The sequence below is a fragment of the Dasypus novemcinctus genome, chromosome 13 (genome assembly GCF_030445035.2).
Source record: "Dasypus novemcinctus isolate mDasNov1 chromosome 13, mDasNov1.1.hap2, whole genome shotgun sequence".
Taxonomy (NCBI): Eukaryota; Metazoa; Chordata; class Mammalia; order Cingulata; family Dasypodidae; genus Dasypus; species Dasypus novemcinctus.
In genome coordinates this window covers 39,035,184-39,048,569 of record NC_080685.1, presented here as the reverse complement: position 1 = coordinate 39,048,569, position 13,386 = coordinate 39,035,184, and the positions used below count along the sequence as shown (strand labels likewise).

The 13,386-nt window shown below is 37.2% G+C and overlaps 1 protein-coding gene across 6 annotated transcripts in view; it reads right to left on the bottom strand.

The window, feature by feature from the left end:
- Window positions 1-13,386, bottom strand: part of ATF6 (activating transcription factor 6) — a 276,008-nt gene that overhangs the window by 247,333 nt on the left and 15,289 nt on the right. For 4 of the 6 annotated variants that reach the window (XR_011645463.1, XR_011645464.1, XM_058310014.2 and 1 more), the window contains exons 3-4: window positions 11,119-11,206; window positions 7,959-8,065 (exon numbers count right to left, since the gene is read on the bottom strand). Coding sequence is in view for 2 of the 6 variants with exons in the window: in XM_058310014.2 (XP_058165997.1) it covers window positions 7,959-8,065; window positions 11,119-11,206 (195 nt within the window). In the remaining 4 variants the exon portion in view is untranslated. The remainder of the gene's footprint in view (window positions 1-7,958; window positions 8,066-11,118; window positions 11,207-13,386) is intronic. The other 2 variants (XM_071207538.1, XM_071207539.1) reach the window with 1 other exon arrangement.

The window sequence follows — 13,386 nt, the reverse complement described above, 5'->3', positions numbered from 1 at the left end:
AATGAGAAAAAGGAAGATAATGCTCAGGCAAAGGAGCAAATCCAAGTTCCAGATGAGATACATGACTTAAAGCAACTAATCAATGATGTTCACACAAATCTTAAAAGTCAAATCATGGAGATGAAGGACAACATGGCTAAAGATAAAAAGATATTAACAAGATACTGGGTGAGCACAAAGAAGAATGTGAAAAATTTAATAGAAAAATAACAGAGCTCATAGGAATGAAAGACAAAACAGTTGCGCTTAAAAATACAATAGAGGCCTACAATAGCATTTGAAATAACAGAAGAAAGAATCAGCAATGTAGAGGACAGAACAGATGAAACTGAAAAGACAGAGAGCAATAGAAAAGAATTGGGGAAAAAAATGAGCAAGGGCTCAGGAAGTTGAGTGTTATGAAGTACAACAAAATATTTGTAATGAGAGTTCCAGAAGGAGAAGAGAAGGGAAAAGGGGCAGAAAGAGTATCTGAGGAAGTAATGGCCAAAAATTACCCCACTTTCATGAAAGAAATGATTATACATGTCCAACAATCACAGCGTACTCCAATCAGAATAAATCAAGTAGACCTGCTCTAAAACACATAATATTCAGAATGTCAAATGCTAAAAGCAAAGAGAAAATTCTCAAAGAAGCAAGGGAGAAATAAAATATAACATACAAGGGACACCCAGTAGCCTTAGAGCAGCTTTCTCTTCAAAAACCATGGAAGTGAGAAGGCAGTTAGTTATATGATATAATTAAAGTACTGAAAGAGAAAAACTGCCAACCAAGAAGTCTCTAACCAGCAAAACTGTACTTTAAATATAATGCAGAGTTTAAAATATTCACAGATAAACAGAAATTAAAAGAAAATGAAAACAAGAACCCAGCTCTCCAAAAACCCTAAAGGGAGTTCTGCAGCCAGTTTAAAAAAAAAAGAGAGAGAGACAGAAGAGAGCAACTTGAAGGACAGTGTAGAAGTGAAAACTATCAGAAAGAGTAACAAAAAGATAAAAAGACAAAAATAAGATACGACACATGAAAGTCAAGGATAAAATGGTTGAAGTCAGTGATGCCTTTACAGTAAAAACACTGAATGCAAATGGATTAAACTCCCGATGAAAAAATAAAGGCTGATGGAATGAATAAACAAAACATGAGCCATCCATATGCTGTCTGCAGGAAACTCACCTTAGATCCAAAGATGCAAATAGGCTGAAAGTAAAAGGCTAGAAAAAAGATATTCCATGCAAACAGCAACCGAAGGAGAAGAGGGGTAGCTATATTGCTGTCAGACAAAACAGACTTAAAATGCAAAAAAGTGATGAGATGCAGGAGGCCATTCTATATTAATAAAAGGGAAAATCCACCAGGAAGAAGTAAAAGTCATAAATGCCTATGCACTTAACCAAGGTGCCCTAAAATACATGAAGCAAACTCTAGCAAAAATGAAAGGAGAAATAAGACTTCTCTACAATAACAGTTGGAGACTTTAACATGTCACTCACATCAACAGACAGAACAACTAGTCAGAACATCCACAAGGTAACAGAGAACTTGAATAATATGATAAAGAAGCTGGACCTAACAGACCTATACAGAACAGTGCACCCAAAATCAGTAGGTTATATATTCTTCTCAATTGCTCATAAATCCTTTTCCAGGATAGACCAAATCTTGGGTCACAAAATAATTCTCAATAAATTTAAAAAGACTGAAATTATATAAAGCACCTTCTCTGATCATAACGGAATAAAGCTGGAAATCAATTATAGGTGAAAAAAGAGAAAATTTACAGAAATATGGAGGCTAAACAACTCATTCCTAAACAATCAGTGGGTCAAAGAAGAAACTGCAAGAGAAATCAGTATATAACACACAATAAATGAAAATGAAAACTAACTTATCAAAACTTATGGGATACGGCAAAGGCAGTGCTAAAGGGAAAATTTATAGCCCTAGGGAAGTGGTTGTGGCTCAATTGATAGAGCATCCACGACCATATAGAAGGTCCAGGGTTCAAACCCAGGGCCTCCTCACTTGTGTGGTGAGCTGGCCCACATGCAGAGCTGCCACATGTAAGGAGTGCCATGCCACATAGGGGCACCCCCCACATAGGGGAGCCCCATACCCAAGGAGTGTACCCCACAAGGAGCCGCCCCGCGTGAAAAAAGCACAGCCCGCCTAGGAGTGGCACTGTACACACGGAGAGGTGATGCAGCAAGATGATGCAACAAAAAAAGAGATACAGATTTCTGGAGCCACTGAGCAAGCAAGTAGACACAGAAAATGGACACAAAAGAACAGACAACAGTTGAGGGGTGGGCAGGGAAGGGGAGAGAAATAAAAAAATAAATCTTAAAAAAAAAATTTATAGCCTTAAATGCATATATTTAAAAAGTATAAAGAGCTAAAAACCAAAGACCTAAATGAATCCCTACAGGAACTAGAAAAAGAATAGCAAACAGAAAGAAACAAAGAATAAAGATTAAAGTAGAAATAAAGGAAACTGAGAACAAAAATAGAGAAAATCAAAAACCAAAAGCTGGTTCTTTGAGAAGATCAATAAAATAAACAAGTCCTTCATTAGACTAAGAAAGAAAGAAAAGAAGATATAAGTAAATAAAATCAGGAATGAAAGGGGGGATATTATGATGGACCCCACAAAAATAAAAAGGGTCATAAAAGGATATTATGAGAAACTACATGCCAACAAATTAGACAACTTAGATGAAATGGACAAATTCCTAGAAATGCACAAAATTCCATTGACTCTATAAGAAATGCAGAAACTCAACAAATGAATCAGAAATAAAGAAACCGAATTAGTCATCAAAAATCTTCCAACAAAGAAAAGTCCAGGACCAGATGGCATCACAAGTGAATTCTACCTAACACTTAGGAGAAGCTAGACCAATCCTACTTAAAATCTTCCACAAAACTGAAAATAAGGGAAAATTACCCAACACATTTTATGAAGTCAACATCATTCTTATAACAAAGCCAGAAAAAGATATTACAAGAAAAGAAAATTAGAGGCCAAACTCTCTAATAAACATAGATGCAAAATTTCTCAACAAAATACTTGCAAATCAAAACAACAGCATATTAAAGAATTATATACTATGATCAAGTAGGTTTTATTCCTGGTATGCAAGGGTGGTTCAACATAAGACAAACAATTAATGTAATACACCACATTAACAAATTGAAGGAAAAAAACTCATGATCATTTTCTCGATTGATGCAGAAAAGGCATTTGACAAAATCCAGTATCCTTTTTCAATAAAAACACTTCGAAACATGGGAATAGGAGGAATGTTCCTCAACATGATGAAGGACATATATGAAAATCCCACAGACAACACTGTACTCCACAGGCAGAAGTTGAAAGCTTTCTCTCTAAGAGAACAAGACAAGGATGCCCAGTTACCATTGTTATACAACATTGTGTTAGAAGTTCTAGGTAGTGCAATTAGGCAGTACGAAGAAATAAAAGGCATCCAAATTGGAAAGAAGAAGTAAAACTCTCACTATTCACAGATGACATGATCCTCTATTTAGAAAAATCCAAAATATCTATGACAAAGATATTAAAGCCAAGATCAATATGCAAAAATCAATAGTGTTTCTATAAACTAGTAATGAGCAAGCTGAGGAGGAAATCAGGAAAAAAATTCCATTTACCATAGCAACAAAAAACCTCAAATACCTAGGAAATAACTTAACCAGGAATGTAAAGGAGCTGTATTCAGAAAACTATAAAACACTGTTAAAAGAAATCAAAGAAGACCTAAATCAATGGAAGGGCATTCCAATTTCATGGATTAGAAAACTAAACATCATGAATATGTCAATTCTACCCCAACTGATTTGTGGATCAATGTAATCCCAATCAAAATTCCAACAGCTTACTTTACAGAAATAGAAAAGCCAATTATCAAATTTATTTGGAAGGGAAAGGGGCCCCAAATAGCCAAAAACATCCTAAAAAAGAAAGCGAAGTTGGAACTCATGCTTCCTGACCTTGAAGTGTATTAAAAAGCTACGGTAGTCAAAACAGCATGGCATTCGCATAAAGATAGACACATTGACGAATGACGTGGAATTGAGAATTCAGAAACAGACACACACCCCTACGGTCAACTGATTTTTGATAAGCCTACCAAGCTCTCTTTTCTAGACCAGAACAGGCTCTTCAACAAACGGTGCTATGAGAACTAGGTAGCCATAACCAAAAGAATGAAAGAGAACCCCTATCTCACTCCCTACACCGAAGAATCAACTCAAAATGGATGAAAGACCTAAACATGAAAGCCAGGACCATAAAATTCCTAGAAAACAATGTAGGGAAACATTTTCAAGATCTTGTAGTAGGTGTGGGTCTCAAACCTTAAATCCGAAGCATGAGCAACAAAAGAAGAAAATAGATAAATGGGACCTCCTCAAACTTAAAACACCTCTGTACCTAAAGGGCCTTTGTGAAGACAGTGAAAAAGGCAGCTACTCCATGGGAGACCAAATATTTAGAAATTACATATCCAACAAAGGTCTTATATTGATGATATATATTATATAAAGAGATCCTACTACTCAACAACAAAAAGACAGGGAAGCGGGCATGGCCCAGTGGTTAGGGCGTCCGTCTACCACATGGGAGGCCTGCGGTTCAAACCCTGGGCCTCCTTCACCCATGGAGCTGGCCCACGCGCAGTGCTGATGTGTGCAAGGAGTGCCCTGCCACACAGGGGTGCCCCCCGCGTAGAGGAGCCCCACGCACAAGGAGTGGGTCCTGTAACGAGAGCCATCTAGCGTGAAAGAAAGTGCAGCCTGCCCAGGAATGGCACCGCACACACAGAGAGCTGACACGGCAAGATGACGCAACAAAAAGAAACACAGATTCCCGTGCCGCTGACAACAACAGAAGCGGACAAAAACAAGAACACGTAGCAAATGGACACAGAGAACAGACAACTGGGGTGGGGGGGGTAAGGGGAGAGAAATAAATAAAATAAATCTTTAAAAAAATTAAAATTAAAATTAAAAAGACAAATGAACCATTTTTAAAATGGGCAAAAGACCTGAACAGACATTTTTCTAAATAAGAAACACAAATGGCAAAAAAACACATGAAAAAATGTTCAACATCGCTGGCTATTAGGGAAATGCTAATAAAAGCTACAATGAGATATCATTTCACACCTACTAGAATAGCCACTATTAAAAAAAAACAGAAAACTATAAATGTTGGAGAAGATGTGGAAAGAAAGGAACACTTTTTACTGCTTGCGGGAATGTAAAATGGTATAGTCACTATGGAAGTCTGTTGGGCAGTTCCTAAGGAAGTTAGATATAGATCTGCCATACCACTACTGAGGTATACACCCAGAAGATCTGAGAGCAGGGACATGAACAAACATCTACACACCAATGTTCATAGCAGCATTATTCACAATTGCCAAAATATGGAAACAACCCAGTTGTCCATCAACAACAAATGAATAAACAAACTGTAGTATATACACACAATAGTATATAATTCAGCCCTAAGAAGAAATGAAGTGGACCTGGAGGACATTATGTTGAGTGAAGCAAGCCAGACACAAAAGGACAAATATTGTATGATTTTGCTATTATGAACTAAATATGGGGTTCATAGGTAGAATATAAGTTTTCAGAGAATAGAATGGGGTTAGAGAATGTAAAGCTGAGGTTTAAACTGTGCAGAATTTGTAAAAAGGTTGCTTAGAAATGAATAGAAATGATGAAAGACATCATAGGGTTTGCAATTAATGTTAACATATGGGTATGACAGTGGTTGAAAGGGAAAGTCAAAGGATGTGTATATCACTAGAAGGAAAGCTAAAGAACAAAACATGGGACTGTATAGCACAGCAAACCATACTGTGAAAAATGAGTGGGTTATTAGTGCATATGTAAGAATGTTTTTCTCTGAAACAGGACATATTTATGTTAATGTTATAAGAGGTTAATACCAGGGTGATATCTGAGCCAAAATCAACCAAAACAAATTATGGATAGCAGTGTATATTAATAATCCTTCTTCAATGGTTAAAAAAAAAAAAGAAGCATATAAGTGAAAGTTTGACTCCATCTATGTAAAATATAAATACAAATAAATTACAAAGATGGAAATAGCTTAGGAGTTACATATGGCAGGGGAAGGACAGAGAGATTGAAAGGTGACTACTAAGGGGTAGAAGGTTGTTTAGGTGTTCTTTTGCTTTTGTTTTTTTTTTTTTTGGTTTTTGTTGTTTTTCTTTTCTTTCTTTGGAATAATGAAAACGCTCTAATATTGACTGAAGTGATGAATGCACAACTTTGTGATTATACCAAATGCCACTGATTGCACACTTTAGATGAACTGCATGGTTAATGAACATGTTTCATAAAATTGATTAAAAACAAAAGGAATAAGGATTCTATACGAAATTGATGTTATCTCCAAGACATACTGCTAAGTTAAAACAGCAAGGTACAGTACAGGGTATACAGTATGCTACCTTTTGTGAAAAAGTAGAAAAGACAAAGATAGGAACCAGGCTTCTTTGAAAATACATTATATACTTTTGACTTCAAAATTAAATTAAGTTTTTAAAAATTAAATTATTTGAAGAAATTGTGGGACAACAGAGAATTTCCAATAGAGGCAATAAAAAAAAAAACACATAAAAACATCATAAAGGAAATGATTTTGAACTATGTCTTACTTAAGAGATAAGTAGAAGTTTTTCAAGTAAAAGAAAAATGAGGCTATTCCAGGGAAAAGGAAGAGCATGCAAAATCCTAAAAATTTAAGAGCAGAAATTTCACTGTTCTTGCTCACTATTTAGAAGAGTGTAGAGCTTAGAAGCAGCTAAGGGGAGTGTGAAGATAGGAAAAGATAGCAAGAAAGAAGAATAGAAAGAAAAGCAGAAACCAGACCATGGAGAGCCTTGAACACTGGGAATTTGAATTTCACGCTTGTAGGGGTTGGGAAGTTATTCAAAAGTTTCAGCTAAGGCCTGACACAGTCAAAGTTGGGAGGCAAGAGGCCAGTTAAGTGGCCCTGTGTATTGTTTACCTTTTCCAGGCAGCCTGGGTTCATGAGAAAAGTCTGTCAGTGCCCAACTCAAATTCTTACTTATGCAACTGTTTAAAATAACCCAAATAAGCCATTTTAAGCCATTTTGAGTTAGCCTACTTAACATTCCCCATGAAATTCTGTCTACTGTCTTCTTCCAGTTGATAAGACCCTGCATCAGCCCCTCAGAGCTCTCTGGCCCAGGGGCACTCACCGTCCAGTCTCTGGATAAGTAAGCTCCTCCCACCCTTTTTTTCTTCTCTGCCTCAAGAGTCTGGGGATTTTCCCTTGACCAGCTGCCCCTCTGGTGGCTCTCTTGCACCATGACTTATGGAACATGTCCTGCTATGAGGGACTTCCCCTCTCATGCAAAGCTGTCAAAGCATCACCCAAATAAATACCTTGTGTGCTACTGCCATGTAATAATCAAATATTTTTTTGGTTAACTCTGAAGTCACGGAATTTGAATTCTCTACAAGGAGATATATATATAGCAATCCTGAAAAGACTAATCTAGATTCTATGGCTCAGGAGTTACAAAAACAGACCATTTTACAGTCTTCCATGTCCTCAAAGAACATATATTCTAATAGAAGAACGGCAGGGAAGAAGATAATAAGCCAATAAGCCAGAAAATACTGGATACTAGTAAATGGAACAGAATGAATTTTTATAGGCTAGAGGGTAGGAGAAGGAGAGCAAAATCAAAGAGACTAACAAGTTTGTAGTCCCACAAGGCCCTTCCTCTAGTTTCACTTTTCTGAAAATTAAATGGGATAATAACTGTAAAGTACCTGATAATGAGCATTTAATAAATATTAACATCCCCATTTACATATTTTCTAAATAGCATTATAACCGAAATCATTGTAAAATATTGGCTACTTACAGGAACATGCTGAGTTGAAGAATAAGAGTCTACTGACTGAGGAGATGAAACTGAACAACTTGAGGAGGCTGGAGAAAGTGGCAGAGGTTCTGCCTTAATATCTTTAACTGAAAAACATGAAGTAAAAATTTTTCCCACTGGACAATATAAATTCAGATTAAAATAAATGAGAAGGTGAAAATCTACTCAAAATTTAGTCAACATCAATATTGCTGCATCATTTATAACAAAGGTTCCATGCTAATGCAAAATGTTAATAATAGGGAAAAGTGAGTGTGTGAGGGGGAATCTCTGTACTCTGCATTTTTCTGTAAACCTACAACACTCAAATTAAAAAATTCAATCAGATATGGAAGCAAAGTCACCAAACTATATCAGTAAGTGAAAAATTCAAGATGCAGTAAATATAGTATGCTTCCATTTGTGTAATAAATTACATATGTATGTATGTATGTATGTGTATGCTTACATCTGCACTAATTCTCTGGAAGGATAAACATAAGAAATTGGTAACAGTGGTTGTCTCTGGGGAGCAGAACTCATGTGCTGAGGAACAGGGTGAAAGGAAATATTTTTCTAATATAAAGACTTTTATATCTTTTAAATATTATACAATATGCACAAAATATAGAGAGATTCAATGAATTCTTAAAAAGAGGAAAGAATTCTTTTGGAAAGCATTTTTGGCAATATAATTAAAATTCACAAAAATGTTCCTATCTTTCCAACTATTAATTCTGTTCAATAAAAATTTATTGATCAACTACATGCCAGGCAGTGTTCCTGAGTGTCAGGAATATACCTGGGTGGGGGGATGGGAGGATGACCACTACAGCAGACTGTGTTTTCCAAAGTTAGCTGCAAAATATCTACTATCTCTCATAATCTTCTTCAATGTTATCTTATCACTTCTCCATTAAGAAGTAGTGTTTATTTCCCTTCACCTTAAATCATTTCCACCCCTTCCCCAAGATGGCTCCCTAGACTGTACATTCATGGTCTGTTCACTGTGGCTGCTCGTTGTCTCTGCTCATTTTGTCTGCTTGTTGCGCTGCTTGCTCTCTGCTTGTCTTCTTTAGGATTTAGGAGGCACCAGGAACCAAACCCAGGACCTCCCATGTGGGAGGCAGACACTCAACTGCTTGAGCCACATCAGCTTCCTACTTCTTGTGTCAACAAATTCATCAGCTTGTTGTGTCAGCTCATCTTCTTTAGGAGGCACCAGGAACCGAACCCAGGACCTCCCATGTGGGAGGTGGACACCCAACTGCTTGAGCCACATCTGCTCCCCCAGCTTAAATCTTGGTGATCTTTAATCACTAGAGTAGGAAAGTGATACTGTGTGAATTTCCAGGTTGGCTCACATAAAGCAACTTAGCTTCTGCCTTGATTGCTGGGACAATAATCCTTGAAGCCCCTTGTAGCAGTTTATAGTTATGAATTCCAAAAATAGATATTAGATTATGTTTGTAATCTGGTCTGTACCTGGGCCTGATTAAGTTATGATTAGGGATTTGATTGGGCCACGTCATTAGGGCATTGAGGACATAACCCATAAGGGATGGGGACACAAAGATAAAAGGCATGGCAAAGGACAGAGTTGATGTCGGAGTTTTGATGTTGAAGTCTGATGCTGAAGTCTTAAGCTGGAGCCCCAGGAAGTCAGCATGCAGAGGAAACAGAAGCAAGCCCCAAGGAAAGAGGACCTGAGCCAGGAGAAAAACACAGAGGAATAGAGACAGCTCCTTAGACATGGCAGAAACCCCAGGGAGAGAGACAGAGCCATTCATCTGATAGTCTACAGCTGACCTTCTGGAGAAAACAAAGGAGCGGAGTCCAGAGGAACCAAGGAAGCCTGAACCCTCACAGACATTGGCATCCATGTTACTCCAACACGTTAAAATAGACTTTGGTGAGGGAAGTAAGTCATGCTTTATGGTCTGGTATCTGTAAGCTCCTACCCCAAATAAATACCCTTTATAAAAACCAACCAGTCTCGGTATTTTGCATCAACACCCTTTGGCTGACTAATACACCCCTGAAGTCCAACTACCCTGAGATCACTATGCCGTGAGGAAGCTAATCTTCATAGAGAGTGCAAGGCACTCCAGTCAGCAGTCTTAAGTCTTCAGATCATCCAAGCCAGGCTTCAGACATGTCGATGACGAAATCTCAAGATGATTCTAGCCCTTAAACATCATGTCACCTCCAGCCTTCAAGAAACCTTCCTGGTTGAAATGTGGACATTGTAGTGAGAGACAAAACATCTCTGCTGCATGTCCTAATTCCTGACCCACAGTTTCCACAAACACATGAATATGATTGTTATACTTAAGCCACTAAATTTTAGAGTAGTTGGTTACACAAAAATAGTTACAGACCACTGACCTGTAGCCTATATTTTACAGGGAAAAACAGGCAACAAGCAAGATAAATAAATATATAAAAGGAAGGGGAATATGAAGTTCAGTGTAGGGAGGACTGCAATTTAGATGGGGGAATGAGCTAGCATTTATCTATTGTCTCTCAACTACAAATTCACCTCCTATAATCTATGGTGCAAATTATTAATACACTTTCCAGCTAGCTTCCTTTAGGTTCTGTCAATAGGAGATACCAGAAGGATGCTACAAGTTAGGAGAAAGAGAGAGGGGCTTTCTTCATCCTCCTCTCGGCTTCACACCAGCAGCAGCAGTTTGCCCCAAGTTCCAGTTTCTTTCAGCACATCTAAACCCTACCTCATCAGGCCCCCTTAAAGATACTAATAGCAGGCAGGTACTGCCTCCTCCTCAGTAGTCTGTGGATCAAACACATGGGACCACTAGCTCCTAGGTTCTGATAATTCAAAGCCTCTTCCCTCTGATTCCCAAACCCCTATCTGATTTTCATGTAGGTAAATCTCTTATTAAGATAGTATTTATAATTTAAAATCAATATTTCTATTTCTGATATGAATTCTTTAGTCAGTCATTATGCAACTGAAACATAACTATGATTCTTTATATCCATTTTGGCAAGAAATTTAATTATACATTGCCACCAGAAGAGTATGGATACCTAGTCTCCAGAATCTTTTAACCTACCAAAGTAACCTAATAAAACCCCTCCTAATTTTGAGTATTACTAAACTACAAAATAAAATGCTTCTGTACCATTTTACCTGTACAGAATTGGCTGTTGGTGTTCCAAATGTCTGAGTCCCAAGGCATCAAATCCAAATCAAAATCAAGATTATCAAAATTGGTTTCCTGTAGGTTTCAAATCAGCAAAAGAACATTAGAATAAAATACATATATACTGGAATCAAATATAACTTACCATAAATAAAATAATTGTTATGTCCCAACCTAGTAAAATTAATTTTTAGTGTAACCAGTTCATCTTGAGAATGCATCTTGGATAGCCTAAAGATAAACCAGTTCAGTTATTTGGATCACAGCAGTAACAATTAGGAAAGAAGTAAAGTATTCAATACCTAAAAGATTTAATTGCTTTCATTCTCTTCTGTGGCAACAAGAGTCACAAAACATGTGTCTTCCTTCATAACAGTGATCCAGCAAAATAAGTTTTCCTACCACCACTAAGGAAAGCAAGTCAAAACAAATGCCTATTGATAGCATCATCTGTATATACAATGGAAAGACTATAAATGCGTCCAAAAGACATGCAGGAATCATAAAGAAACTTTAACTGAACCTTCAAATATACTAAAATATTAAAAATTGTTATGGGGAAAGGAAGAAAGCTATAAGAATATGGGTAATTTTCTTCTTTTTTCTATTCTTCTATACTCTTTCAATTTCCAAAATAAACAGTACTTTTATTAATATTTTTTTTTAATCATAGAAGATGAAACTAAGTTTCTCAAACAGACATCAACAAACTTCTTTGAGGGGCTCCATGAGCTCCTTCTCATTTAAGCAATATTTTTTTTCTTCTAAAGGTAAGCTTATTTTGGATCCTCTTCATGACCACCTTATACTATGTACATATATAATGAACTGCAACATGATTTCAGAGCCTTCATGTGAGTCTGAGATCAAGATGGTATCAAATATTAATAGTACCATCTTTAAAGTCTCTGAGGTTACAGAGACAAGAACAGAAGTAAATTTAATTTGTAAACAATGCAATTAAGTCAAAAGAGAATCAGTATCAACAATGTGACAGATAATAAAACAGCAACAATAGAAAAGTTAGTCTCAGGCAAACAGCAAAGACTACTTATTAATTATTAATCACTTGTTGATAATCTCGAAAACAGTATTATCACTTTAAAATATCTATTAGATGGTTTTTTTAGTACATTTAGTGTGGTTTATTTTTAGTATCACATAAGAGTCTAGAGGGAAAAAATACATATTTTCTTATAGTATTGCCCCAAACTGAATAAAAATTGGTGGAAGTTTTATAAAAAAGAAATATGGAACTTTGCATGAAATAAAAAACTATTTAAATCAATCTCCTTAACTTTTTTCTCTTATTTGAATCTACACATCAGAAAATGCTTCCAGCAACCAAAAAATCTTTAAGCTTTCTTAGTCTGAGTAAATTTAGCAGCAATGCTTGCCTGAGTGTTAGCTATACTTTTTAACATGTAGACATGGCCTACTTCAAGAAGTCTTCTGAAGCCAAACTCAGCATGTAAATGTGTTGCCTTCCCTGCAGCGTGGGACATGACTCCCGGGGATGAGCCTCCCTGGCACCGAGGGATTACTACCAAGTACCAGCTGATGATGTAACTAGAAAATGACCTTGAATAAAAGGATCAACTCGGACCAGCAGAATATCTCAGTCTACATATAACACCAGGAGTTAAGAATGCTTTTTGACCTGAATAAAAGGGGGAAATGGAAAGTACAAATGAGTTCATATGGCTATGAGTCTCCAAAAAGAGCCGGGAGGTTATCAGAGGGGTTGCCCTTATGCACACCTCAGCAGAGTCCCAGAGACAGATAAAGTAGATACAACCCCAGGTATTGGTTCTTCTGAGGGCTACAGAGACCCACAGGTTCTATGGTCATGGCAGATGGAGTTCAGTTGGCCCTACTTTGGAGTTTGTGTTTCGGTGTGATGGAGCTCTCCTGTTACTTTTACTGGATCTGTAGTTGGCACTGGGGTTTACGGTATACTTGGGGGACCTGAATCTCTGGACTGTCCATGTGATAGCCAGGCCCTGAGTCTCAACAGACTTGCAACTCCTACCCTCTGGTTTATTTGGACTTACCCCACTCAGCTAACATGGAGGTGAAGAAGGTCAACCACCACACCAGGGAGCCAAGAGTGCCTACAACTGAAAGCAGGAGAACTGCATCCAGCATCCATGCGAAATCTAAGCTCCCTCTTGATATAGATGTGGAGAGGACACAACCATTCTAAGATCCACAGGATGGAGGAATAGAATATGGATTAAAGTGGACTTATTGAT